At 44.6% G+C, this 27632-nt stretch overlaps 3 protein-coding genes across 3 annotated transcripts in view; all 3 read right to left on the bottom strand.

Annotated features, from left to right (window-relative positions):
* The window catches only part of DVL3 (dishevelled segment polarity protein 3), a 324867-nt gene that overhangs the window by 116754 nt on the left and 180481 nt on the right, over window positions 1-27632 (bottom strand). The window lies entirely within an intron of this gene.
* Window positions 6770-15006, bottom strand: LOC126012070 (5-hydroxytryptamine receptor 3C-like). The gene is made up of 9 exons (XM_049775870.1): window positions 14940-15006; window positions 12936-13102; window positions 12481-12525; window positions 11277-11386; window positions 10867-11036; window positions 8782-8942; window positions 8248-8452; window positions 7651-7866; window positions 6770-6972 (listed from the first exon to the last, which is right to left on the bottom strand). The coding sequence occupies exons 1-9, from the start codon at window positions 15004-15006 to the stop codon at window positions 6770-6772; spliced, it is 1344 nt and encodes a 447-aa protein (XP_049631827.1).
* Window positions 18628-27183, bottom strand: LOC126011825 (5-hydroxytryptamine receptor 3C-like). Its single transcript, XM_049775602.1, has 9 exons — window positions 27117-27183; window positions 25511-25677; window positions 24701-24745; window positions 24237-24346; window positions 23575-23744; window positions 20551-20711; window positions 19834-20038; window positions 18987-19196; window positions 18628-18860 (listed from the first exon to the last, which is right to left on the bottom strand). Exons 1-9 carry the CDS (start codon window positions 27181-27183, stop codon window positions 18628-18630), a joined length of 1368 nt encoding a protein of 455 aa, XP_049631559.1.

Genomic DNA, 27632 nt, shown 5'->3' with positions numbered 1-27632 from the left:
CTTCCCCCTTGACTGCCCGACTGGCTGCTGTCACCACGCTGCAAAAGTGCATCTGGAAAAATCTTCAGCAGGCATACGAGCCCGGGGACCTGACAGTACCACACAACTACAAGCCAGGAGACTCAGTCCTCGTGCGGCGACATCGTGCTCTAACACTAGAACCCAGGTGGAAGGGACCGTATGTTGTCCTCCTCACGACCCCTACTGCAGTTAAGGTAGACGGTATTGCGGCGTGGATACACGCCTCACATTTAAAGCCAGCACCAATAGAATTTAATCAGAATGAGTGGGCAGTGGAGCGAGCAGAAAACCCACTCAAAATCCGGCTTAAACGCCAGCAAACTGCTCCTCCTGCCTCAACTCCTGTGGTTACTTCTAATGCCCCCAGTCTTAGGGGGGTTTGATCGGCCAGTGGAACACCAAAAGCTGTTAAGGACTCTCTACGGTAACCCCTGTGACTGCCCCGGAGGTCATCAGTTCAAACCTGAGTACCGAGCTACACAGGCAGTCGACTGTGGCACTAAAACGGCCTATCTCCAGCTCAAGCCATCAGCTTCCACAGGTGAAATCAAGGCTCAGTGGGTATGTAAGCAAAAACCCCAACCCCTTCCCCCGGACACGAAAGGAACCTGCCCCCCAGGATGTGTAGAGCTAACTCAGGTACACTCACGGTGCTATAAAACCTATCAGCAGTGCGTTAAAAATGGCCAACTCTACCTGGTGGCGAAACTAACTGATACCTACAAGGGGAGCACTGGAGGTGAATGGGGTCCTGAAACTTTTAAAACTCCATACGGGGCAGCACATTGTCTAGCAAATATTGGAGATGTGGTCTGCTGGCCTCTAAAAGCCCCTTTACATATATCAGATGGGGGAGGGCCCACAGATCAAGAAAAAGAAAAGGAAGCCATAGAATGGGCCGAAAAGGAAGTTTATAACCTAATGCCAAACTGGCCCAAGCACCCCTCCCTTCAAGCTAGGGTGCTAAATGAGGATCTGGATTCAAATAAACACGACATTCTAAAGTACACTCACAAGCTCTTAAATCAAACCAACCCAGGCTTAGCGGCTGACTGCTGGCTATGCATGAAAATGAGTAACGATTGGCCATTAGCAATACCTGTGCCTAAACCAAATATAAGTAGCTTTTCAAACTGCACCTATACCAAGCCCTTTAAGGTAATCCCTCAGGAATTTGACTCCTCCACTTGCTATGTTAGAAATTACTCACTAACCATAGATTTAGGGCAAGTACCAACAACAAGGTGCTCTAACATCTCCGAAGTCTCTTTGGACTTGGGATGCCTCCCCCCAGGACAGGTCTGGGTCTGTGGAGGAAATTTGGCTTATCCAGTGTTACCCAGAAATAGCACAGGCATTTGTGCACCTGCCTTCCTGCTACCCAACATTGATGTTCTCCCAGGAACTGAACCAGTCCCTCTTCCCAGCATAGACCTCCTGGGAGGACACCGAACTCGTAGGGCTATAGTATTACTACCCCTGCTGGCTGCGTTAGGGGTGGTCGGAGGATTAGGAATGGGAGCTGCAGGGTTAGGAGTTTCATTGGACCGGTATAATAAGTTATCTGATCGACTGGCCTCAGACATCCGGCAGGTTTACAAGTCTATCCAGGACCTACAAGACCAGCATGACTCACTCGCCCGGGTGGTCCTGCAAAATCGGAGGGGACTGGACTTAATCCTAGCCGAGAAAGGAGGATTGTGTGTAGCTTTACAAGAAGAATGTTGCTTTTATGTTAATAAATCCGGAATAGTACGAGACAGAATAAAGAAACACCAGGAAGAATTAGCAAAGCGAAGGGAGGAACTCTATGATCAACCGTTATGGTCTCTATGGGGAGGAATCCTCCCCTACCTCCTGCCTCTACTTGGTCCACTGCTAAGTGTACTCTTAGTAGTTGCAGTAGGACCCTGTATCGTAAACAGAGTTGTAACTTTTATCCGCACTCAAGTGGGGGAAGTTAAGCTAATGGTGCTAAGACAGCAATATCAGGAAGTACCCACAAAACTCTGAGTAACCACTTGCTGCACCTTGAACTTAACCCCTGAAACCAACTCCGCCCCACCTCAGCAGGAAGTAGTTACAGAAGAGAAACCGTCTGCCCAAAATCCCTTCAATGTTCTTGGCTAGCAGTGGTTACTTCGGTTACTTCTGTGTTAATTCTAAGATTAGAATTATTAACAAGAAGGAGTGGGAAATGAAAGAAGTGAAAAACATATTTTCCCCTACACATTCCTGATGGGAGTTGTCTGTCTCTTTCTCATGCAATGCAATGTTCCCCCCTCACCCTCCCCTCTGTGTTAACTACCTGCTTGTCTTTTATCTACTGAGTTACAGGTGCTGATCCATTTGCTGGCTCCCCATGGTTTTACAGACCTTGCATTAATTATCCTGAAGACATCTTGGAGACATAATGTCTGGATCCCGCTCACTTGGAGACTTGAAGTCTGGACCCTACTCACACCTACCCCCAAAACCTCCGGATTCCCCCATATCAAAGCCCATTCCTGTTTCCTCTGTAAAAATAACACAGCCCACCTGAAAACTGTATAAAAACCCCTTGATTTCAGACCTTGGGGTTCGCAACCTCTGCTCTGCTCCGAGCATGTTTCGAACCTCTGATCGATCAGATTAAACTTGAAACTTGCCTGCAATTTGCTGAGCACGTGCCTTTTTCACTATTCTGTGCTGGGCAACTGGGGGGTCGGGTCGTCCGGATTTTTCAAACCCCTCCAAAAAAAAACCAAACAAACAAAAAAAAAAACCACACACACAAAAAAGAAAAAAATAGAAAAGAAATAATTAAAAAAAATTGGCCTGGTGCCTCGGGGTGGGAAGGTTTTCATTAAGGATAATGTTGGCTGTGGGCTTTATAGATAGTTGTGACTATCTTGAGGAACATTCCTTCCAGCCCTAATTTGCTGGAATTTGTTTTTATCATGAATGGGTGTTGGATTTTGTCAAATGCTTTCTCTGCATCAATTGATATGATTATGTGGTTTTTGTCTTTTTTTTTTTTTTTTTTTTTGTGGTTTTTGGGTCACACCTGGCAGTGCTCAGGGGTTATTCCTGGCTTCATGCTCAGAAATTGCTCCTGGCAGGCACGGGGGACCATTATGGGACTCCGGGATTTGAACCGATGACCTTCTGCATGAAAGGCAAACGCCCTACCTTCATGCCATCTCTCCAGCCCCGGTTTTTGTCTTTCTTATTGTTGATGTGGTGTATGATGTTGATTGATTTGACTATGTTAAAACATCCTTGTATCCCTGGGATGAAACCCACTTGGTCATAGTGTATAATATTTTTGATGTATTGTTGTATTCTGTTTGCTAAGATTTTTTGAGGATTTTTGCATTCATGTTCATTAGTGAGATTGATCTGTAGTTTTCTTTTGAAAGAAGTGAAAAACATATTTTCCCCTAAGGTTGTTCCTTTTTCCCCCTTTACACTTTCCTGATGGGAGTTGTCTATCTCTTTCTCATGCAATGCAATGTTCCCCCTCACCCTCCCCTCAATGTATCCTAACAGACCATGAGTCATCCATGAGTTATGTTAACTACCTGCTTGTCTCTTATCTACTGAGCTACAGGCACTGATGTACCCATTTGCTGGCTTCCCATGGTTTTACAGGCCTCGCATAAATCGTCTTGAAGACATCTTGGAGACTTGAAGTCTGGGTCCCTGCTCTCACCTACCCTAAAAGTCTTGAGGATCATCCTTATCTCCGGATTCTCCTACATCAAAGCCCATTCCTGTTTCTGCTGTAAAAATAACACAGCCTACCTGAAAACTGTATAAAAACCACCTGATTTCAGACCTCGGGGTTCGCAATCTCTGCTCTGCTCTGAGCACGTTTCGAACCTCTGACCGGCCAGAATAAACGGAACTTGCTTGCAATTGCTGAGCACGTGCCTTTTTCACTATTCTGCGCTGGGCAATTGGGGGGACGGGTCGTCCGGACTTTTCACTTTCTTGGTGGTGTCTTTGCCAGCTTTGGAATGAGTGTGATATTAGCCTCGTAAAAGGAGTTAGGGAGGATTTCTGTCTTTTTGATGTTTTGGAAGAGCCTGAGGATCAAAGATAGTAATTATTCTCTGAATGTTTGATAAAATTCACCTGTAAAACCATTTGGTCCTGGACTTTTGTGCTTGGGGAGTTTCTTAATTACTATTTTGATTTCCTTAGATGTGATTGGACTATTTATGCTTTCTACATCCTCCTTATTAAGTCTCAGAAGATGATATTTTTCCAGAAATCTGTCAATTTCTTCTGAGTTCTCTAACAGTGAGTACAGTTGTTCATAGTTAGCCATCATGATGTCTTGAATTTCTTGAGGTTCTGTTGTAATCTCTCCCCTTTCCTTTGTGATCCGATTTATTTGGATGAAACACCCAAATCTTTTTAGTAAATTTCAATCACGTGTTTTTATCTTTTCTTATTTTACCTGCTATTGAATCCATTGACTAAGTGTTCCAATTTAATGATACTATTTTTTTTTTTTTTTTGGTTTTTGGGCCAATTTAATGATACTATTTTTATGTAATACACTTTCTAATTTTTAATGATCATTCTTTTTAAAGAATATAACTAAGAACATACTTATCTATATTATTGTTTCTTCATTTTATTCACTTTACCACTTTAAATATTTTACTTTTAGTCTTCTAAAAATGATCATTTAAATGTTTCTTTCCCCATGAATGGCAAAGTAATACAGTACATAAGAAAAGAAAAAGAAAATTGTTTAACAAGATTCTAGCAGAGTAACTTAAAAATATATGAGAGAAGCACAGAAAGGCAGTCAAATATCAATGCCCACCAAATGGCCCATATGGTCCCTGAAACTGCCAAGAGTGATTTCTAAACACATATCCAGGAGTAACCCCTAAAACAAAAACACAAATTTCATACTGGAATTTTCATCATAGAATGTACATCACCCTTCACCTTTTGAGGTGCTGATGCGAGCACCCTCAAATGATCTTAATATATAGAAATAAGAATAATTTCTCCAACTAGCAATATCCTTTCTCTCCTAAATTTTTTTGGTCACACCCAGCAGCCCTCAGGGTTACTCCTGGCTCTATGCTCAGAAACCACTCCTGGCAGGCTGGGGTGTGTGTGTGTGTGGACCATATGGGATGCCGGGATTTGTCCTTCTGCCTGCAAGGCAAACACCCTACCTCCATGCTATCTCTCCAGCCCTCTCCCCTAAAATTTAGTGTTTCTCTTTAATGTCACCTAACAACATTTAAAGAACATATTTAATTGAAATTATTTAACACACAGATTTGTTTTTCAAGTTGGGCCTCAAGTTTTTTTGAGAAAACTGCTTGTATTTGGTTCATCCTCAAGTCTTCCAGGGTTTTCCTGGAGACATTTGCATATACTTATGTGCTTAAGAAACATTTGCTAGGAACTGAAGAGAATGCTGAATAGACTGGAGTACACGCTTTTCATGTAGTAGGCTCAGGATTGATTCCTGACACCACAGGGTCCCCAGAACCTGCAGGAGAGACCCTTGGGCACTGAGCCAGGAGTAACCCCCAATTGTGCTGAATATGGCCTAAAATATATAATAAAAGAAAGAAAATATGAAGGCTATGATACAGAGGGTAGTGCACTTGCTTTGCACACAGGTGCTAGGGGTTCAATGCCCAGCATCCAATACGGTTTCCTGAGCACTGCCAAGACTGATTCCTGAGTGCAAAACTAGGAGTAACTCTTTTTTTTTTTTTTTTTTTTGGGCCACACCCGCTTGACGCTCAGGGGTTACTCCTGGCTATGTGCTCAGAAATCGCCCCTGGCTTGGGGGGACCATATGGGACGCCGGGGGATCGAACCGCGGTCCTTCCTTGGCTAGCGCTTGCAAGGCAGACACCTTACCTCCAGCGCCACCTACCCGGCCCCTTTTCTTTTATTTATTTATTTTTTTTATTTTTTGTTTTTTTTTTAGGAGTAACTCTTGAGCATCATTGGGTGTGATCCAAAAACAAAACAAAAAATAGAAAAGAAATAAATATCTATTAAATGCATACCTAAAGCCATTCCTAAAAAATGAATAAAAAGAACTAAAATTGTAAGAATTTCATGATCTTTGGCAAGTTGTATAGCTTCCAAGCCTGGCTCTCCATCTTTACCTGGGCATCTCAGGAAAACCCATCAGAACATCAAGGTTGAAGTTATCAAGAGGTTGTTCCTGGCAACTCTCCTAAACCCTCAGTCCCTTCCCTCTTCCCCCCATCTTCCTTCTTGACTCAGCAACACCCTATGCTCTCCTTTTCTTCCTCCATATTTGTTTCTACTCTGCAGGCAAACCCTTCGACAGAGTTGCTTGTTGGGCTGGGTCCCTGCTGTTTCCTCAGTAGCCAGAGCAATGCCTTGCACAGTATTTGTGAAAGAATGAGTGAATAGGGTAGTCTAATTTCAAAAATGAACTTTAATTCTTCTCCTCTACATCAATAACATGAGTTACGTTGGGGTAAATATTTATAGTCATTCATTATGAAGTATTCCTTTCTCAGTAAAAAAAAATCACATGTCTAACATAAATATGTGTATTCTGAGTTAATTATATTCTGGAAATACAGCCTTGGGACTCAGTGAGTCTGGAGCATTCTGTTTAAGGCTGGGGCAGGGATCCTGAACAGTTTGGGGGTTGTATCTGGAGATGGGAACTGAGGTCTGGAGACTGGCATGGAAAATCTGAGCATTAGTGTGTTCTGGTGCCCCTGGTACTGTGACCCTAGGTGTTCCAGAGGACAAGGACTGTGATGATGGAGGTGGCCAAGAAGAGCAGATAGAGGCGGAAGAGGACAGTGTCCACTACGTTGCCAAACCACACCCAAAGGTCCACAAGCTGGGCACTTGTCAACTTGGATCTCTCATTGAGCTCCACCTCTCCAGGTCCGAGTTCGTTTGCTCTTCTCTCTCCCAGTTCCTTCAGGCCTGTAGAGAAGACAGAGACTCATGTGACAGAGGAGAGAGTAGAGAAGTGGGAGTCTGGGTAAGTCATGCCCAGTGCAAAGAGAATGAATGCAGAGTCAATTTTTTTTTTGGGCCACACCCGGCGGTGCTCAGGGGTTACTCCTGGCTGTCTGCTCAGAAATAGCTCCTGACAGGCACGGGGGACCATATGGGATACCGGGATTCGAACCACCTTTGGTCCTGGATCGGCTGCTTGCAAGGCAAACGCCGCTGTGCTATCTCTCCGGGCCCCACAGAGTCAATTTCTGAGTATTATTAGCATGTGGTCTTTGTTTCTCTTAAATCCCACAGATGAGCAAGACTAGTATCCAGAGACAATAGAGACGAGGGCTGGAAGGACCAGCCCTTGATATAAAACTTATCACAGAGTGGTGAGCACAGTTAGAGAAATAACTACACTAACAACTACTGTGACAATGATAGTGAAGGAGAGAAATAGAATACCTATCCTGAAGACAGGCAAGGGAAGGGGGAGCAGGAAGATAGGGAACATTGGTGGATGGAAAGTTATACTGGTGAAGGGTGGTATACATTCGATGACTGAAACCCAACTATGAACATTTTTGTAACCACAGTGCTTAAATTAAAAAAAAAAAAGCAACACTTTTTTTTTTTAAAGAAAAAATCGATTTCCCTTACCAGGTAGCTGGGTATTGGGGAGGCCAGGGCCCACATTTTCCTTCCAGAGCACAGTGGGGCAGCCTTTCCTGAGGCCAGTGCAGGACAGGAGCAGAGAGAGAAGCCATGGAGGCATGGGTGGGGGCTGGGTGTTGGCCAGGTGATGCAGGCAGGAGATGAAGATGGTCTCCAGCAGACTGACCACCATCAGGGACAGACACAGGGTAAAGTAGACACCTGGGGGGAGGTTGGTGGGAGGGTGAAGAACAGGTCTGAGGGGAGAGACTTGGAAGAACTTCCAGCCCTGCTCCCCACTGCCTCATGCACAAAGCCAATTTTTGTTTTGTTTTGTTTCTTCATTTTGGGTCACACCCTGCAGTGCTCAGGGGTTACTTCTGGCTCTATGCTCAGAAATCACTCCTGGCAGGGATGCTGGGATTCGAACCACCATCCTTCTGCATGAAAGGCAAACGCTCTAACTCCATGCTATCTCTCTGGCTCCATCACAGAGGCTGTTCTAAGGCAGCTGCCCACTTCATTCTCCTGCCTGCCTGCCTGCCTGACCTTGTTTCTTCGGTTGTTTTAGTTTCTCCTTTTCAAGAGTGTGGGAGTGCCTACTGATGAGGGGGGTGCCGCTGGAAGGGAGTAATTTGTTCATCATGAGCAGGAAGACGTTGTAACCCAACAGAAGGGTGATCTTGAAGGGTGCCCGATTCTCATTCTCAGCTGGCAGGTAGAAGCTGAGGGCATCGATAGCCACCAGAAAGCCACTGGGCACCAAAAGGTTGAGGATGTAGAGTCCAGGTTTTCGTCTGATGGCCACCTGGTGGGGAAAGAGGGCAGAGAACCAGTTGAATTTGAGACCAAAGTTTCAGGAAGCTCATCCCATGAAACTCCTTCAGAGCTGGAGATGAAGAACAGCACTTACATGACTAATAAAACTCTCTCAAACCCACCAGAAATAAACCTTTAATAATGGGAGTTGGAAGGTGCAGAAAACCGGGCTGCTTTATGGGCCTCAAGAGAGAAGACTGGGAGGGTCAGGGTGCTGGGGGATTGGTCTTGGGTTGAGAAGCACAAGGCACTAGGATGGAGATGGGTCGGGTGGGGTGGAGGGGCCCCCACAGTTGTGCCAGACTCCCCAGGGCTCACATAGAACATGATCTGGTCAAACAGACTGGATCCCAAAGACATCTTCGGGGTGGCTTTGCTGATGCTCAGCAGCTCCCACTCCCCTTGTGTGCGGATGATGTCCTTTGAGGTGTCTGCTATCTCCCACACTTTCTTGTCCATGCCCAGCAACATATTTTCCACTGGAGGGGAGACACCCATCCATTCAACATTCATCCACCCAACAACTACACTGAGCAGAGCTCAGAGGGATGAGTTAGAAAGTTGCTTTAGCGACCACATTTCACACCGTCATTGTAGATTTTAGGTCAAAGATTCTTTTTTGTCATTAAGGGACTGTCATTTACAAAGTTATGCAGTTTCAGGTATACAATGTTCTAGAACCAAGCCCATCACCAGTATCAATTTCACTCCACCAATATCACCCGTTCCCTTCCCAACCTAGGTCTTTTTTTCTTCTTTTTGCAAAATAAGTTGGGTGTGTGTAGCGATCTGATAACTTATTTGTTCTATTTTGAGAACAAGGAGAAGCATCTATTTGAATAATGAAAAGGGCTGGAATGATAGTACAGCAGGCAGAATGTCTTGCATATAGCTAGGCCTGGGTTTGATTCCCAGCACCTCATATCCCAAGCAACATTAGGAGTGATCCCTGAGCACAGAGCCAGAAGTAAGCCCTGAGTACCAAAAACTAAATCAACAACAAGAATAAAAGCCCCCAAAGCATTTAACCTCAAAACAAATTATTATAAGTATTTCATCTATTATATGCATATTTCTTATTCTTAATTGTATTGCCTTATTATTTATTTAAATTATTTACGTGTCTTAAATTATTTGTTTTTGTTAACTGTACAGTCATTTTCAGTGGAATATTATTGTTTATGGTATATGCTTTGAGTGAATACATATCATGTGTTCCTAAATTATTTTTCCTTTCCTCTCTCCTTTCCCTTTTAATCCCGTGTTCCTAAATTTTAATACAACTGTTTTTCATAGTTTGGAGTACATTATATGGCAATGTTGAAACTCTTTGTTCTAAAATAAAAATGTAAGAAGATAGCTATAAACGTTATAGGAAGCTTTAAAATTTGCTTAAAAATCAGGATTGTGATTTTAAACATTACTTAAAAAGTCAGAAAATCTCCCTAGAACAATTCTTTCTTTCTGATTCTGGACTCTTCCAGGAAGTCTCATCCCTTCTTCTATTATTACTATTTTAATTAATAAATTAATTTTTGGGTATTTTGGCCACACCCATTTGACGCTCAGGGGTTACTCCTGGCTATGCACTCAGAAATTGTCCCTGGCTTTGTATGCCTTTTTGTTGTTTCGGTGTTTTTTTTTTTTTGGTTACACCCAGTGATACTCAGGGTTATTTCTGACTCTGTGCTCAGGAGTGACCTTTGGAGGTGCTGGGGGACCATAAGTAGTGTTAAATATTCAAATTGGTTCTGCAGAATGCAAGACAAGCCCCTTAACTCCTCTCTCCAGCCCTGTATTTTTGTTGTTGTTTGTTTGTTTGCTTTTTTATTTTTTTGGGTCATACCCAGCAGCGCTCAGGTGTTACTCCTGGCTCTATGCTCAGAAATCACTCCTGGCAGGCTCAAGGGACCATATGGGATGCTGGGATTCGAACCCTGACCTTCTGCATGCAAGGCAAATGCTTTACCTTCATGCTATCTCTCCAGCCCCTTGTTTGTTTGCTTTTTATAGGTGCCAGGCCTGTTAGTACTGGAGATGATGGGGCCAGGAGGTGCTGAAGATTGTTTTTTTTTTTTTTTTTTTGGTTTTTGGGCCACACCCGTTTAACGCTCAGGGGTTACTCCTGGCTATGCACTCAGAAATCGCTTCTGGCTTGGGGATACCATATGGGACGCCGGGGGATCAAACCGCGGTCCATCCTACACTAGCGCTTGCAAGGCAGACACCTTACCTCTAGCGCCACCTTCCCGGCCCCTGAAGATTGAATTATAGGATTCACATCAAGTGAATTCACATCAAGTCTTCTACCACTTGAGTTCTTTCCTGGCCCTATGTGTACTCTTTTGGCTGCCCCATGCTTGATCCCATTTGTTCCATCTCCTCATTCCCTCTGACACTCACCTGTGTAGAGGAAGGAACTGAAGGTGAGGGTGCAGTTCTGCTGGTCAAAGGGGAAGTAGAAGATGTCCAGTTTACAGATGCTGATCACCCGCACTGGTTTGCGATACACAATGCGACCGTTATGAGCTACATAGGCAGAAAGGCCTTCAGGTGTCTGATCCACATCCGTGCTAGGAGACAGAGGGACAGGAAGCAGAAGCTCTGCTTTCCTCCTCAGTTTCTAGTTCTCTTAGGCCCTAAGACTTAGGAAAATGAAGGGCTCACTCCTGTTCATTGTGGGCCCACTGCCACCTCACCCTTCTCTCTGGGGGGGGGGAGGGGAGTGTCCTCATGGGATTGGGTTTGTCCTGAGTTACTCTGGCACTCCTTGAGGGAGTCTTCCCTTCAACCTTCCCCATCCTGATACCCACGATTCCACAATGAAGATGTCAGGGAGCCACAAATGCTCAGTTGTCACAGAGAGTTTACTGATACCACCACATTCTTCTGGGTCCCAGCTGATGTAGGGGTTATTCCAGGTCTAGAGCAGAGAGCACAGAATAATTGTTATGGCTGAAAACTTGGCAGAGCTGAACAGAATGAGTAACTGTCCCCCTTTATAAGCATAGAGCACATCTTTTTTTTTTAAATAAGTATAAATGTTATATGAACCTATGATAAAACTTCAGTACAGTATAATGTGAAAGTCAGTCTTCTCCCTTTGCAAATCACTCCAACTCAGTTCATAATCTCAACTCAGTCCCATTACCAGTAAGTTCTATTTTATTATTATTTTTTTTTTTTGCTTTTTTTTTTTGGGTGGGAGCACATCTTTTGGAATTTAAGGCTTACTTCTGGCTCTGCACAAAGGGCTCACTTATGGTGGGTTGGGGGACCATGTAGGGTGCTGGGGATCAAACTTGAGTCAGCCATGTGCAAGGTAACATCTCTATTCACTAAAATATCTCGCTGACTCCTCATTCTCAGTAGCTTTTTTGTGCATTACTCTAAGAAAAGGTAGCACATACTCTGGCATTTGTTTTATTTACCCAGAATCATACTATCATATTGCTGTGCATGGTGTTTCTTTGGATATCCTTTCTTTTGAAAGTCTGATTTCTCTTGTCATCCTGGTGATAATAGTCCCCTTTCCTAGCTAATCAAATCCTGTTGACCTTTCACTTTTCACATAAAAAAATAGCTACAACATAATGCTGAATATCTTTGAGTTCTGAAGCTTTCTTCTGGCCTTTCAATTATATTGCTCTCTTCTATACTTTCCATCTTAATCTTTGGTTTTGGGCACTGCACACTATGGTGCTCAGAAGCTCTTCTTGACTCTCTGTTAAGTAGTGACCTGGCAGTGCTTAGGAACCATATGTGGTGCCAAGGATTTGAATCAGGGTTGATAGGAAGCTAAGCAGGTGCCTTAATTCATATACTATCTCTTCAATCCTCCTTCTTTATCTTTTAGATTTGATTTGCAGTCCAGAGAGCAGTTGTCACTAGTACTAACCAATTCTTGTTAGAATTGTCTCTTCCCTTGGGCACTATCAATTTCAAGTAATTTTTTTTTCTTCAAACAAAGTAAGCAAACAAGGGGAGGAAAAAGAAAAGAACACTGAAAGTACTTACCATTTTTAACCATAGAAATGATGTCAGTTGCTGGAGTTGTTCATCCTAACCAAAACCAAGCACAATTTTCAAAAAAAATTAGGCTTTTTTTTTGTACTATAAAATCAGATCCTAGTCTATTTCTTAAGTGGTCCCATGTGGCAATGAAGTTTTTCATCACAAGTTTCCAAAGAAAGGTATTTCAGAAGTTCAGGTTATATGGAGAATGTAGGGATAAAAATTGTTTGGGGCCCCACTGGCATGACATTTTTTTTGTAGAATATTAACATAAAGGCAAAACATAAAGACAAATGTTATCACAGCAGTTATTCTACTTTATCTACCCCATTGGAAGAACATCTAATGTGTATAAAATCTATTTGAAACTCATCACATCACTGAACCAGTGCCATATTGTGGTAAGTCCTTGTTTTCTGTTAGAAGCCAAGGGAAAGAATGTAGGAGTCAGCACTCACCACATCCAGGATGGCAGACAAGGTAAAGGAGATGTTAACACGAATGGGGATGCTGAAGTTGGTGACTGGAGGGAAGTCTTTTCGATTAAAGACAACTTGGAAGCTGGCAGGGTCTACCCCAGACACATCAAAGCCTGAACAGTTGATGGTAGAACTGTTTGTCTTTCCTGTAGAGAGCAGAAACCCTGTGAGGTAGGAATGGGGCTTTTGTGCTTCCTAATTAAGAGGAGAGGCATGTCTAGGGTCCCAAGAGGCTATCTTTAAAGGGAAAAATGGAAACCATGGCAAAGCTGATGAGTCCCTCCTTCTTGGCCTAGACCCCCTTTCTTTCAGGGCTGCCAAGGAAGGGCTGACCAGGTAGGCAAATGGTGGAAGTGATGTGGTGAGCAGAATAAGGGCTCAATCTCTTCTTCCTGGCCTTTGCTCTCACATAATGGCTATTCAAATTTGTATGCAAACAGTCATGTTGAGGAGCCCTTGTTCAGAATTCTATCCTCCAAACCCTGAAGTCTTGGTCTTTATCTGACCATCCTTATTTCTCTCTTGCTTTATTGTGTTTCTTCTCCAGAATCTTCACTGAATAAAATTTCCCTGAAATATTTTCAGTTTAATTTTTTCTCCCTAAATCCTGATTTTCTGAAAGAAAAAGTTTGGGGAGAAGGAAACATGGGTGCATCAGATACTAATATATGAGGGCCTTCATGAATGATCTGGTAAAGTGGAAAAGCTTAGTGTTGGAGTGAGGTGAAAGCAGATTATGTGCTTTCATTTTGATTGGAAGTGTTACAAGTTTAAAAAAATAATTTGAGGGGCTGTAGCAATGGTATAGCGGGTAGGGCTTTTGCAAGTGGCTGACCTGGGTTTGATTTCAGGCACCCCATATGGTCAGTCCCCTGAGTCCTCCACTCAGGAGTGATCCTTGGGTGCAGAGCCAAAATTAAGCCCTGAGCACCACTCAGGTGCTCAGGTATTTTCAATGACTGGACTGTAGTTTTTTTTTTTTTTTTTGGGGGGGGGGTTACATCCGGCGGTTCTCTGGTTACTCCTGGCTCTGGGCTCAGAAATTGCTCCTGGCAGGATTGGCTGACCATATGGGATACCAGGAATTGAACTGGGGTCTGTCCCGGATCGGCCTTGTGCAGGGCAAATACCCTACAGCTGTATTATCTTTCCAGCCACTGGACTGTGGATTTTGAGAATGTTTGGTGTGGCTCCAAAACATACAAAAATTAATAAAAATGTACAAATAAGTAATGACTTGAGGGATGTTGTATTTGATGTGAATTTATTGTCTACATAATGAAATGTAAAATCCCTTTTGTTCTTCTCACCCACTCAACCTGTGAACATTCCAGCAATTCTTTCCCACAGTTGTTCTCTCTCCCCTTTGTGTTTGTTCTTGAAGTGCCTCTTGTAATTTGGGAGAAAATGGTCTTTTACATCAGCTGTGCTACCAGCTCCTTAGGGAGATAGGAAAAGGATTGTGTTACAGGCTCCAAGTTAGCAGGTACAGAGATATTTTATCTTTGAATAAATAAGAAAATTGGAGGCCTAGAGTGATAGTGCAGCGTTAGGGCGTTGCCTTGTGCACGGCTGACCCAAGACGGACCTGGGTTTGATCCCCGGTGTCCCATATGATACCCTGAGCCTGCCAGGAGTGATTTCTGAGCCCATATCCAGGAGTAGCCCCTGAGTGTCATCAGGTGTGGCCCAAAAACCAAAAACCAAAAAAAAAAAAAAAAATTGGGCATTATGAAAGTTTGGAATGAGAAAGAAGATGACACAGAAAGACAGACAGATAAATAGGTAGAGATTTATGCAGGCAAATGAGAGAGGGGCTACATATGGATTTGTCATCTTTCCCCAAAGGAAACCCAAACAGGTACCACTGAGAAGGGAACATTTAATCCAGCTGTTTTACATGCCCTCTCATTCATAGAGAATGAGTTTCTGGATTTTGCCCAGAGCAGCAACCCTCAGTTTTCCCAGCCTTGCCCCTCTTACCTTGAAGCAGAAAGCTGACAGTGAAACCCAGGAGAAATTCCCCCCAAGTCGGCCACCCCCCTTCCATCTTCCTCTTCTGAATTCCTCTCTGGGCACTCGCCAAGAGCCCCCAAACTGTTGCGCTTAAAGGAGTGCAGGCCACACAAGGGCTCTTGGATTTGAATGACTCATGACAGATGGCCAATCCCTGGTGTAAGTCTGTGGTCAGAGAGGGCAGAGGGGGTAGTGTGTTCTGCTTTGTGGGGGTGTGGGTGCAGGTTACCTCTGTGGTGTAGGCATGGAGGAAGCTGGGCCAAGACAGGGGAGAGGCATCCTGTTTGGCAGCACTGTCTAAATGAGTGGTTAAAAATTTGAGTTCCAAGGGGAGAAACTAACAGGCAAAGCACCCTTCCATTAACAATAGTGCAAACCAGTGTCAAAAAGGAGAGAAAGAGAGCGAGCAAGAAAGAGAGAGAGAGGAAGAGGAAGAGAGAGAGAGAAGCAATTTGCCTGCTTTAGAGCAAGGCAAGGGTGGGGGGTAGAGAGTGGGAAGGAAATGGGAGACATAGGTGAAGGAAGGTGATGGGAAAGATGCATTGGTGAAGGATGGTGTACTTTGTATGACTTAAAACCCAACAATGAACAAATTTGTAACCATGGTGCTTAAATAAAGTAATTAAAAATTTTAGTTCATTCTCAGCAGCTCAAATGTATAAAGAGTTAATATCCTGAAATCTGGTGTGTGTGCCAGTGGGAGGGGAGGCATATTGGGTCACTTCTGGTGGTGGTCAGTGTACTGTATGTGGTGCTGGGGATGGAACCAAGATTGACTATGTGCAAGGCACCTGTCTTACTATCTGTGCTATCTCTCTGGCACCAAATCTTTTTTAGTGTTCAATTTTCCCATTAAACTCTTGAGTGTCTTTCTAAATTATTATTTTTTTTTGGTGTTTGGGTCACATCCAGCAGTGCTCAGGAGTTACTCCTGGCTCTTTGCTCAGAAATTGCTCCTGGCAGGCTCGGGGGACCATATGGGATGCCGGGATTCGAACCACTGTCCTTCTGCATGTTAGGCAAATGCCTTACCTCCATGCTATCTCTCCAGCCCTGTCTTTCTAAATCTTTTTGACTCACAGATTTATCTAAACACAGGCATTAAAACAATTCTATAAATGGCAAAGGTTAGAATGCTCACACTTAGATATATTATTATAACAGAATACTAGGGGTTTCAAACTCGCGGCCCTCTGTACAACATTTTGTGGCCCTGCCCTAGAGGAATCTTTTTTTGTTTTGTTTTGCTTTAGTTGTTTGGGTAACACCCCCCAATGTTCAAGGCTTACTACCGACTTTGCACTCAAGGATCATCCGGACTTTGCCTCCTGCGGCCCCCAGGTAAATTGAGTTTGAGACTCTTGCATAGACAAAGAAGTTGCTTAATTTTGTGACACATAATTTTCTAAATTACCTAGAATACTCACATTATTATTGACATAGGTATTGAAAAGGTTAAATTATTTCTTGTGGAGATAGATAGCATGAAGGTAAGGGGTTTGCCTTTCATGCAGAAGTACGGTGGTTCAAATCCCGGCATCCCATATGGTCTCCCGAGCCTGCCAGGAGCGATTTCTGAGCATAGAGCCAGGAGTAATCCCTGAGTGCTGCCCCGTGTGACCTAAAAAAAAAAAAATTTTTTTTTCTTGTGAAGCTTTCACATAGTAAATGTTTTTCTCTTCTCATAAGGGGAGAAAACAGCTATTATGGGATGCCTTTACTCTTCTATGCCTTTCAATATTTTCTTTCTCTTAGCCAAGTTTTCTTTTAGAATTTTGATTTCTGAAAAATTTTTTCTCATAGATATTAAATGGTTTAAAGCACCATTCAGATGATCATGAATTAATGATCAACTTCCCACTTAAATAGAGTAGCAAATATTTCAAAACTACAGATAAAACTAAATGATCTTTTTTTTTTTTTTTTTTTTTTTGGGCCACACCCGGCGATGCTCAGGGGTTACTCCTGGCTGTCTGCTCAGAAATAAATAGCTCCTGGCAGGCACAGGGGACCATATGGGACACCGGGATTTGAACCAACCACCTTTGGTCCTGGATTGGCTGCTTGCAAGGCAAACGCCACTGTGCTATCTCTCCGGGCCCCAAAACTAAATGATCTTAAAACCTTGACTAGGTTTACTTAAAGATCTGATGATAAAAGGGATCAAATTACTAAAATTATATATTTTTTGGTTTTATGGGGTGCTGTAGAGGTGCTCAGGGTTAACTACTGCCTCTTCACTCAGGATCACTCCTGGTGAGTTCAAGGGATCATATCAAATAGAACCTTGTATGTGGATTGGCCACATGCAAGGTAAACACCATCCCTGATGTAATAAGACTCTGGCCCTAAATAAAATTGTTTTAAAAGCATATATCTCTGGGGCCAGAGTGGTAGCGTAGTGGTAGGGCATTTGCCTTGCACGCGGCTGACCTAGGACAGATCGTGGTACGATCCTCCGGCGTCCCATATGGTCCCTCAAGCCAGGAGTGATTTCTGAGCTCATAGCCAGGAGTAACCCCTGAGCGTCACCGGGTGTACCCCCCAAAAAAAAACCCAAAAGGAAAATAAAAGCATATATCTCTATGTGTAATGCAGGTTAATTGATAATTTACAGTTTTAAAAAGCTCATCATAGTCTTAAATTTTTTTATTGAAACCATTGTGCTTTACAAAGTTCTTCACTTTTTTTTTTGTTTTTGTTTTTTTTTTGCTTTTTTTGGGCCACACCCGTTTGATGCTCAGGGGTTACTCCTGGCTATGCACTCAGAAGTCGCTACTGGCTTGGGGGGACCATATGGGACGCCGGGGGATCGAACCGAGGTCTGTCCTATGCTAGCGCTTGCAAGGCAGACACCTTACCTCTAGCGCCACATTCCCGGCCCCAGTTCTTCACTTTTTTTTCTCAACTTGAAGTGCCTCCTCAGGCTGTACCTTTTTCTTTTTCTAGGGTTCATAATCAAATTACTTAGGCATGATCAAATCATTGACATTGGTAATTGAATTCAGCTTCTAGCTGCTCCTTCTTCCCCAAAATTCAAATGACAGGACTTTGCTGTCCAGTCCTAGTGAGTTCTCCAACATCCAGCCCCCATCCTAAAAATGGGCTGCAAAAATTACTTTATTAGCATAAGAAGAAACAACTTGGACACACTCAACACATTCAAAAATAAAAAAAAACTGTGGTATTGAATCAGGAATACAGACCACACGTGATAAATACCTATCTTAATAATGACACAATATATTATTTTTATCTTATTTTAATTTATTGGGCATGTCTGGTGGTGGGCAGAACTTATTTCTGGCTCTGTGCCAGGACTTATCCTGGCAGGAATCAGGGGAGTATATGGGATGTGGGGGATTGAACCTGAGAGTTAGTTCTTCCTGGAAAGTCATTGCAGGTACCCAACTAGGAGAGACTCCTATGACTGAACTTTCACTGTCAGGGAGTCAGAATAATTGTAGCAAAGGAACACTAACATTATGGGAATGAGGACTCTGACATGGGAGAGAAATAAAGACATAGTCTAGAGCTACTGGGATTTTGCTTGGTGGGGCTGTGTTGGAAATTTGGGGGACCATAGAAGGTATGGTTATTAAGGAAGCCCTTAAAAAGTTACACTTATTGCAGAGAAGTGAATGTGACTATCTGCCTAGTTATTCCAGAGAACAATGACTGTGATGATAGATGTGGCCAAGAAGATCAGGTAAAGGCGGAAGAGCAGGGTATCCATCATGTGACTGAAGAGCACCCACAGGTTGACCAGATGTCTCTTGTGAGCTTCATCTTCCTGCTGTGTTTTGGCTGAGTCAAGACTCCCATTCTGGGACTCTGCCCTTCTGAGCCTGGCTTCCTTCCTCCCCAACTCCATGGGCTCCTTCACACCTGCAGAGACAGAGTCACTGTCTGCAGTCACAGGTTCCTCAGAGACAGAGGGATCAAGGATAAAAAGCAGGAACAGAGAAGTAAAGGTGTTGAAAGAAATGGATGGACAGTGTGGATCCCCCTTACCAGGCAGATGAGAAGAAGGGAGACCTCTGCTTCCTTTCTGAGGTACAGTGAGACACCCTTTCCAGGGACTTGTGCAGTAGAGGAGAAGAGTGAGGAGCCTCGGAGGCATGGGTGGGGGCTGAGTATTGGCCAGATGCAGTAGGTAGGAGATGAAGATGGTCTCCAGAAGACTGATCACCATCAGAGACAGGCACAGGGAAAAATAGATACCTGAAAGCAAAGTAAAGCAAAGCAAAGTAGAAACAAACAACAGGGGGCCGGGCGGTGGCGCTAAAGGTAAGGTGCCTGCCTTGCCTGCGCTAGCCTTGGACGGACCGCGGTTCGATCCCCCGGTGTCCCATATGGTCCCCCAAGCCAGGAGCAACTTCTGAGCACATAGCCAGGAGTAACCCCTGAGCGTTACTGGGTGTGGCCCAAAAACCAAAAAAAAAAAAAAAAAAAAAAGAAACAAACAACAACAAAAAAGAAAAGTAGAAACAATGCAAGACAGAAAGTTCCCTGTACGTGGCATATTTCTAAGTCTTTTGATTTTGTTTTTGGGGCCACATGTGGTGCTGCTCAAGGATTACTTCTGACTGTGCTCTCAGGAATCACTCCTGGCCATGTTCAGGGAGCAATAAGGGGTCCAGGGGTACAACCCAGGCCAGCCACATGCAAGGTATGTGTCCTCCCCGCTATACCATCTCTGGCCCGAATATGCTTTTAAGTCTTTCCCTACCCACAACTCCTACCCTCCATTTGATCTATCCTCAGAAACCTATTTCACTCATAAGTGGAGAGATAGCCAATTTCCCTGGCTCCCTTCCCAAACTGCCTTTGCTTTTCTAGAATGTAAAAGGGCACATACTGATGAGGGGCGTGCCACTGTTAGGCAGCAAGTCATTCATCATGAGCAGAAAGACGTTGTAGCCCAACAGAAGGGTGATCTTGAAGGGTGCCCGATTCTCATTCTCAGCTGGCAGGTAGAAGCTGAGGGCATCGATGACCACCAGAAAACTACTGGGCACCAGAAGGTTGAGGATGTAGAGTCCAGGTCTGCGTCTGATGACTACCTGGTGGGGAGGAGTGGGTAAAGAATGTGGCAAAGGTTAATGCCAGAAGGTTCTACTGGACAATCCACACACTAGCCTTTGCCTGTGTGCTGTTAATTGAACCGGGGGTGAGGGGCAAACTATGTAACAGGTACTTAGTCAATGCATCACCTATCCTTTGCTGAGGAACCTAATTGTCAGATCAGTCCAATCTGAGGACACCATGTAGACTTCAGGTCAAGCAGAGCCACCATATCCATGAGTGTCCTAGCCTGAGAAAAATATCTACAGCTGCCCAGAAGCACCTCCTCTTTGCAAGGCACATAGAGGGGAGAAGGTAGAGATGGAAGCAGTTGCCTATGGGCATACCATGCTCCATCAGAGCAATAAGGGGAGAGAATGAATTGGTGAGTGGTGATAAACTGAAGAGGGTTCTTTTTTCATCCTGCTGAATGAGAACGATAGATTTCATTCACCAAGAGGAAAATCAGGGTGACTGGCATCAGTAGGCAAGAAGGGATCCCCGGGCTCACATAGAATATGATCTGGTCATACAGGCTGCTGCCCACTGACATCTTCGGAGTGGCCTTGCTGATGCCCAGCAGTTCCCACTCTCCCTGGGTCTGGATGATGTTCTGAGATATGTCTGTGATCTCCCACACCTCCTTGTCCATGCCCAGCAGCAAGCTCTCCACTGCAAGGGAAGAGAAAATTTAGTTCAGGAGGATCTCCAGTTTTCTGCCCACCAAATTTCATTCCTTCCTCATTGCACTTCTGCAACATGCTTTTCTTTCTCAGTTAAAATTTCCAGAGGCTGGAGAGGTAGTACAGTGATTAGGAGCTTGACTTGCATGTGGTCAATCCCAGTTAGAATGTTTAGAACATTTGATCCCCTGAGAACTACTAGAACTCACTCCTGTGCACAAAGCCTGGAATAGCCCCGAGCACTACAAAGTCTGTCCCAAAACCATTCCCTTAATCAATTGACCTGGTTTTCTGAGGGAAAAAAAAAGTCTCCTGTGTGTAGAGGGCAGCACTGATTTTTTGGTAGTTGAATGTTTTTGAGTGAATTGAAGTGGCTAAGGGACTCTAGAGGTAATTCCAATGTGAACCAGGAACATCTGGAGTCTTTCCCTTCTTCTTTTCAATTTCTAGGTTGTCTTCTCTTGTTACAGTGGAATAAAATTTGAGTGGCTCAACAAAAACAAAAATGGTTGTTACTGCCACAGGACACTGGGTGGCTTGCAGTTCCATGGATTCACTGCCCTTAAGCTACCTATGAAAGGTGTGAGCTGGAAACTATAGGACAGCAGCAGCTCATAGTCAGATGGATCTCATCAGATGCAAGGACCTTCCAAGATCCCAAGCATCAGATTGTTGTTTCTGTTTTGAATTGGTTTGGTGGTTTTTGGGACATACCCAACTGTGCTCAGGGATCACTTTTGATGATGCTTGAGACCATATTGAGTGCTGGAGATGAAACCTGGAGTAGTTGCATGCAAGGCAAGCACATTAACTCCTGTACTATCTCTCATCCCTGTTTTTACTGTTTCACCTCAAAATTTAAATTTGGTGGGTTACACCCAGCTGTGCTCAAGGGGTATACCTGGCTCTATACTCAGCAGTTACTCTTGGTGTGCTCAGACTATATAGGATGCTGGAGATCAAACCTGGGTCATCCTGGTATTCTCAAGGGACCAGATGAGATACTGGGCTGGCCACTTGTTAAATGTCTTACCCATTGTACTATCGATCTGGCCCCTCATTAAAACAATTATGTCTGTGTCATCTTTGCCCTGGACCCAGGCTAATATTCTCTGTATCATCAAAATTTTTGTAATATGTGCTGCTAAAGCAAGCATCTATCTGAGCTACATCCCTAGCCTCTAGGATTACAATTCCTCACCCAGCACATCAACTTCTCTGGGAAGATTGCAAAAACAGCATGAAGATCTGGAGAGATAGTATGGGATTAAAGCACTTGCCTTTCAGGCAACTGACCTGGCACAAAATATACTTGTTGAACCCCTCCAGGAGTGTCCCAGAACACAGAGCCAAGGGTAAGTAAGTACTGGATACCACCAGGTGTGGCCCCAAAATATACCAAAAGGTCAACTTGGTTCCCACCTGGAAAAATTAAATGGAATGTCTGAGATATAAAAAGTTATTGATACTTTAAAAAATATCTTTAGTAGAGAACTGGGGAGGTGATTCAATGGCTCCAAATGCCTGTCTCACAAGTGTGAGGCCATTAACTTGATTCCCAGTGCCTCCTACATATTGATATATGGGATTCCTGGGACCACAACAGAGTGTGTGATTGCAGATGTGTGGTCGGCTATAAGAGCTAAGGTATGTGATTCATACCTTAGTTGTAAGGACTACAACTAAAGATGTGTGAACATCACAGTTAGGAAGGTATTCTCCAGAAGATAATCAGAAACAGTACAGAGTGGGACTCTGCAAGAACCACAACTAAAGTGCAGTCCCGACTAGCACTAATGTCAAGTGTGCAAGCATCATAACCGGATATGTGGGCTCACTCATCACCACCACAACAAAGGGAAGAGACAGGGAAGATGAAATGACTTAAATCTAAAACAGAAAACTTTATGGGCCAGAAAAATAGTACAGCAGGTAAGGCTCTTGCCTTGCACACGGCTGACCTCATTTCCATTCCTGGCTACCCTATATAACTCCCAATCCCTACCAAGAGTAATTCCTGAGTGCAGAGCTAAGAGTAAACCTTGAGAAAGCAGGGTGTGGTGTCCAAACCGAAAAACCAAAATCAAAAAGAAAAGCCTAAAGCAAAAAATACCTGAGGGGTAGCCAGACTTGCAAAGAATTGGTATATTTTTTTATTTACTTATTCCCTTCTTTTCTTTTTTAGGGGGTCACACCAAATGATGCTCAGGGGTTACTGGTTCTGCACTCAGGAATTACAATGGGTAGTGCTTGGGGACTATATAGGCTATCAGGTATTGAATTCAGGTTTGCCACAGACCAGACAAGTAGTACTTGCTGTACTATGACTTCAGCCCCTCCTCGTTTCCCTTTGCGGGGATTCTGGCTGTGTTTGCCATGTCTGGGGTCCACGTATGTGCTGTGGAGCTCACACATTTGGCCACAGTGCTGGGCTCATGCTCCTTATATTGTGGTGCTTGCACGTGAGTTCAAGGGCGGGTTGGGGGTAAGGAACTCCACTTCCTGGCCACTATCTTTAAAAATATTTTACAGTGTCTGTGCTGGTCAGGGCCCCATCTTATTTAGTTGTGGTGCTCATACACACCTGAAGTGTGGCCCCAAATCATTTGTGCCAGGGAGAAGCTCTGGCCAAGGAGCCTCCAGACTCAACAAACAGAGAAGCCAGGCTCAGGTTCAGCATGTGAGTTATCATAGGAATTGACCTGAAGGCCTGATACTTGTAAGGCAGGTGCTTTAAATCACTTTACCACCCCCAGGGCACAAGAGGCACTGATCTCCCCCATTTCCTGAAACCCCTGTCATAGAAATCTCATTCCCCAATCTTACACAACCATCCAAAGCTAACATCCCACCTGTGTAGAGGAAGGAGCTGAAGGTGAAGGAGCAGTTCTGTTGGTCGAAAGGGAAGTAGAAGATGTCCAGGTTGCAGATGCTGGTCACCCGCACCGGCACGTCGTACTTTATCCGGCCTTCACTGCTGACATAGGCCCTGAGGCCTGGAGGGGCCTGATGTACATCCGTGCTGCTAGGCAGAGGGGGACCTAATCAGCATTTTCTCCCTTTTCTTTTCTTTTCTTTTTTTTTTGGTTTTTGGGCCACACCCTGTGACGCTCAGGGGTTACTCCTGGCTATGCGCTCAGAAGTTGCTCCTGGCTTCTTGGGGGACCATATGGGACACCGGGGGATCGAACCGCGGTCCGTCCTAGGCTAGCGCAGGCAAGGCAGGCACCTTACCTCCAGCGCCACCGCCCGGCCCCATTTTCTCCCTTTTCAGTTGTTCTCCCACACTGTGCTCTATTCTGGCTCCTTCTCTCATGCTTCTATCTCTTTTTTTGTGTCTCTGTCCCTCTATCTGTCTTTGTCTCTTTCTGTCTCTGTCTCTCTTCTCTTCTGCTCCTCTCTGTTTGGGAGAATTGGTATGTTGGGACCAGGTCCCTCTCTGAATCTCTACACATCCCTGTCCCCTTGCTGAGCCAGGGCTATTCTTGCTCATGTGCCCAGCCCAGATACGCACGCTTCCACAATGAAGATGTCGGGGACCCATAGATTTTCAGCCGAGATGCTGAGTTTATTGACGCTGGTGCACTCTGCTGGGTCCCAGCTGATGAAAGGATTGTCCCACATCTGCAGTTTTGTGGTGAGAGCGAAAGTGAGTGGCAGGGAGCTTGTCTGTCAGCCTTTCCTCCCCATTCTTCTCTAAATGCCTTTCTTCTGATGCTCACCCATACAAACTGAAGGGCACAACTTGGTTCTCCATCTTTATTTTGCCAAAGTACCCTGTTGCCATTTTTTTTTCAGCTGGACCTTAAAATGGGCCTAAAACACTTTGTTCCAATCAAGAGGAGCCACCCATAGGCTGGCCTGCTGTTAACCAAGTGGCCATTTTAACTATTTCTCTTTTTCACTTCCCCAGGGAGAGTAGTATCCCCCAAAGCCAGCCTGCTCCTGGTGGAAAGGGGATTACTGAATCTGCCTTACCAAATTCATCCACAGGAACGATGTCAGCAGCTGAACATGTGCATCCTGGGAAAGCAAGCCATCAAAGTTCTTAGTGTTATAAGTTTCCCACTCTTGCACTCATTTGTTAATCTACTGGCCATCATACCAGATGCTGGGGTATCTTTTGCTTGTCTCCCTTTTGTCTAGGGGTAATTCAGGTTGTTTGTGGTTATGTTTTTTGGAAGGGGTCAAGGGTCAAGTGATGTTCAAGGGTTATTCTTGACTCTGCAGTCAGGAATTACTCATGGTGGTGCTTGGGGGGCCATCAGGGACATTGGACATTAAATCTGGGTACAAGACAAGCTCCCTAACCACCAACCCGCAGTTTAAGTTTTAATGGACATAGAGATTCATTTTTTTTCCTGGAAAATTTCATAAAGAACAAGTTTCAAGGATGAATCTTTTTGTTTGTTTGGGTATTTTTTTGGTTGTTCTTGGGGCATAGAATTTGGGGCCATACCTAGATATGCTCAGGGCTTATCTTAGGAATCACTTCTGGCAGTGCTCAAGGGACCATTTGGAGAGCTGGAGACTGTATGAGGGCGGATGCTTGCTAAGCAAGTATTTTGGCCTCTGAATTATCTCACTGGTGTGATTTCTTCTTGGGGAATAAACAGCTGACTTTTATATGCTTCTCTGTCTCCCTTCTTATACGTGAGCCTTGCTGTGCATACACAAGACATTCAGGATACCATCTGTTCTCCCATGCACCATGTTAGTATTGCATTGACAGGACAGAGAATGATTGGTCCCCTTCAGCAGCTGTTGGAAGTGAACTTTAGAACTCACCACTTCTAAGATGGCTGAAAGGGTGAAGGAAACGTTGACCTGTGTGGGGATGCTGTGGTTGAGGAAGGGGCGGAAGGCTTTCCTGTCAAACACTGCTTGGAAGGCAGTGGGGTTCACCCCATGCTGGTCGAAGCCAGAGCAATTAATGGTGAAACTGTCACCTAGTCCTGTGGAGAGCAGAGTTCTGTGAGGGGGTGGGGGCTGGGACTCTAGTTCCAGAGCTGGAGCCTTTCTAAAAGAGGAAGAAAGAGAGAAAGAGTCCGAAAGGGATATACTGGGATTGCCGTAAACCCCTCCATCTCCTGCCAGGAGGCCCCAAAGCCAAAGTCCTTCCTGCCCAGGCCCAGAGGAAGGGTAGGTCTGGTAAGCAAATGGGAGTGGGAGAGGTGAACTGAGGTAGTGGATCTTCAGGTTTTATCCTCATGCAAAACACGCCCAAATCTGTATGCAAACTGAAGCCTTGTGTGATGCGGTTGCTTCAAAGGGTCTTTAGAGTCCCATCACATGCCTCCTGGTGCATCCAAACCAGGACTCAGTGTGGTTTTCAGTCTTGTAGTTTGGGTCCCTTGAAATCTGCTCTCTAATTTTGCTCTGTCTTTTGTAGGGACTTCTGGGTAGCAAGCGGAGAACTGATTTCTGAGAGGAGATGCTCACAGTTGCTCTTTCTAGGCAGATCCTAAGCATGTCAGGGAGCAGGCATTTGCATGGGTTCTTACCTTGGTACTTTGCATTTACTCAGTCCTTCTTGGAGCTTAGTGAGGCCAGAAAGTGAGATCTTCTTTCTAGCATTGCCATCCTGGGGTATCACTGAGCATTGGCTGGATGCGAAGCACAGCAAGGCTGGAGCAGGGAAGATCTTTGTTCTGTGGGAGAACCTAAACAAGGCTGCCTCAATGTCATCTGTTCAGCTAGCTTCTTGGCATTTTGGTCTCTTTATGCTGTTTCAGGTGTGGGCAGATGCAGGTTGGGAACCACGGTTCCCTCGGAGATGTCAAGTCCCCTCTCCTGTCTGTTTTGGGTTACTGCCCACCCTCTTCTGAGTTGTACTTACAGCTTCATGGTATTGTCAACACTTTTGGGTACTCTTTTTGTGTGTGTGTGTGTGTGTGTGTGTGTGTGTGTGTGTGTGTGTATGTTTTTGTTTTTTTTTTTTTGGTCATGCCTGGCAGTGCTCAGGGTTATTCCTGGCTCCGTGCTCAGAAATTGCTCCTGGCAGGCACGGGGGACCATATGGGACGCCGGGATTTGAACTGATGACCTCCTGCATGAAAGGCAAACGCCTTACCTCCATGCTATCTCTCTGCCCCTGGGTACTCTTCTTACAGACACCAAATCCAGGGAAAGACAGAGAGACTAGTGAATGGCCATTGGGAAGAAAGGATGAGAGAGGGAGAGAAATGATGTAATGGATCCCTGTGCAGACCAGGAAGGAGAGGATGATATATACTGGATAGTGGCATCTCTGTCAACAACAGGAAGTCAAGAACCAGGGAAGAAATAATTCACACATTCATCCAGGATGACCTTGTAGGGTTCAGGACCATAACTCTTCTCTGGAACCATGCTCTACTCTTTCATCTTCTTGTCTCCCACCCCCTTCCCTTACCTTGAAGGAGAAGACTGATAATGAGGCCAAGGAGAAATCCCTTGCTGATGGGGTATACCCTTTCCATCCTCTTCTTCTGGACTCTTCTCTGAGACTCACCAGGTGCCCCCAACTCCTCAAGCTTAAAGGAGCTCAGACCACACCTTGGTTTTGAATACTGCTCAGGATGAAAGGTGACCACTTCTGGGACAAAGATGGACTGTGGCTGAGAGATCACAATTCAAGCATGCTTGGCTTTGCCTGGGGCATGATGCCTTCCGGATTCAGGCAGGAGGAAGCCAGGCCCACACAGGGGAGAGGCATCCTGTTTGGTAGCAAGGGCCCTGAGATCAACAACATAATTTTTGGCCTTAGTGAGAGACTGGGGGCTAAGAAGGCAGAACAAGACTCTTCTAGGGCCAGAGGACCTGCAGACATGGGGGATACTGCTATTTAATGCTTTTCTTAGGTACTCTTAGGTATTCATTAGGGATCATCAAAAACCCAAGTCACAAAGCTTGAAGCCCACCTTTATTG

This window comes from Suncus etruscus, chromosome 6 (assembly GCF_024139225.1).
Source record: "Suncus etruscus isolate mSunEtr1 chromosome 6, mSunEtr1.pri.cur, whole genome shotgun sequence".
Lineage (NCBI taxonomy): Eukaryota > Metazoa > Chordata > Mammalia > Eulipotyphla > Soricidae > Suncus > Suncus etruscus.
Note: the sequence above shows the minus strand (reverse complement) of the source record. Positions and strands in the feature narration are given on the sequence as shown.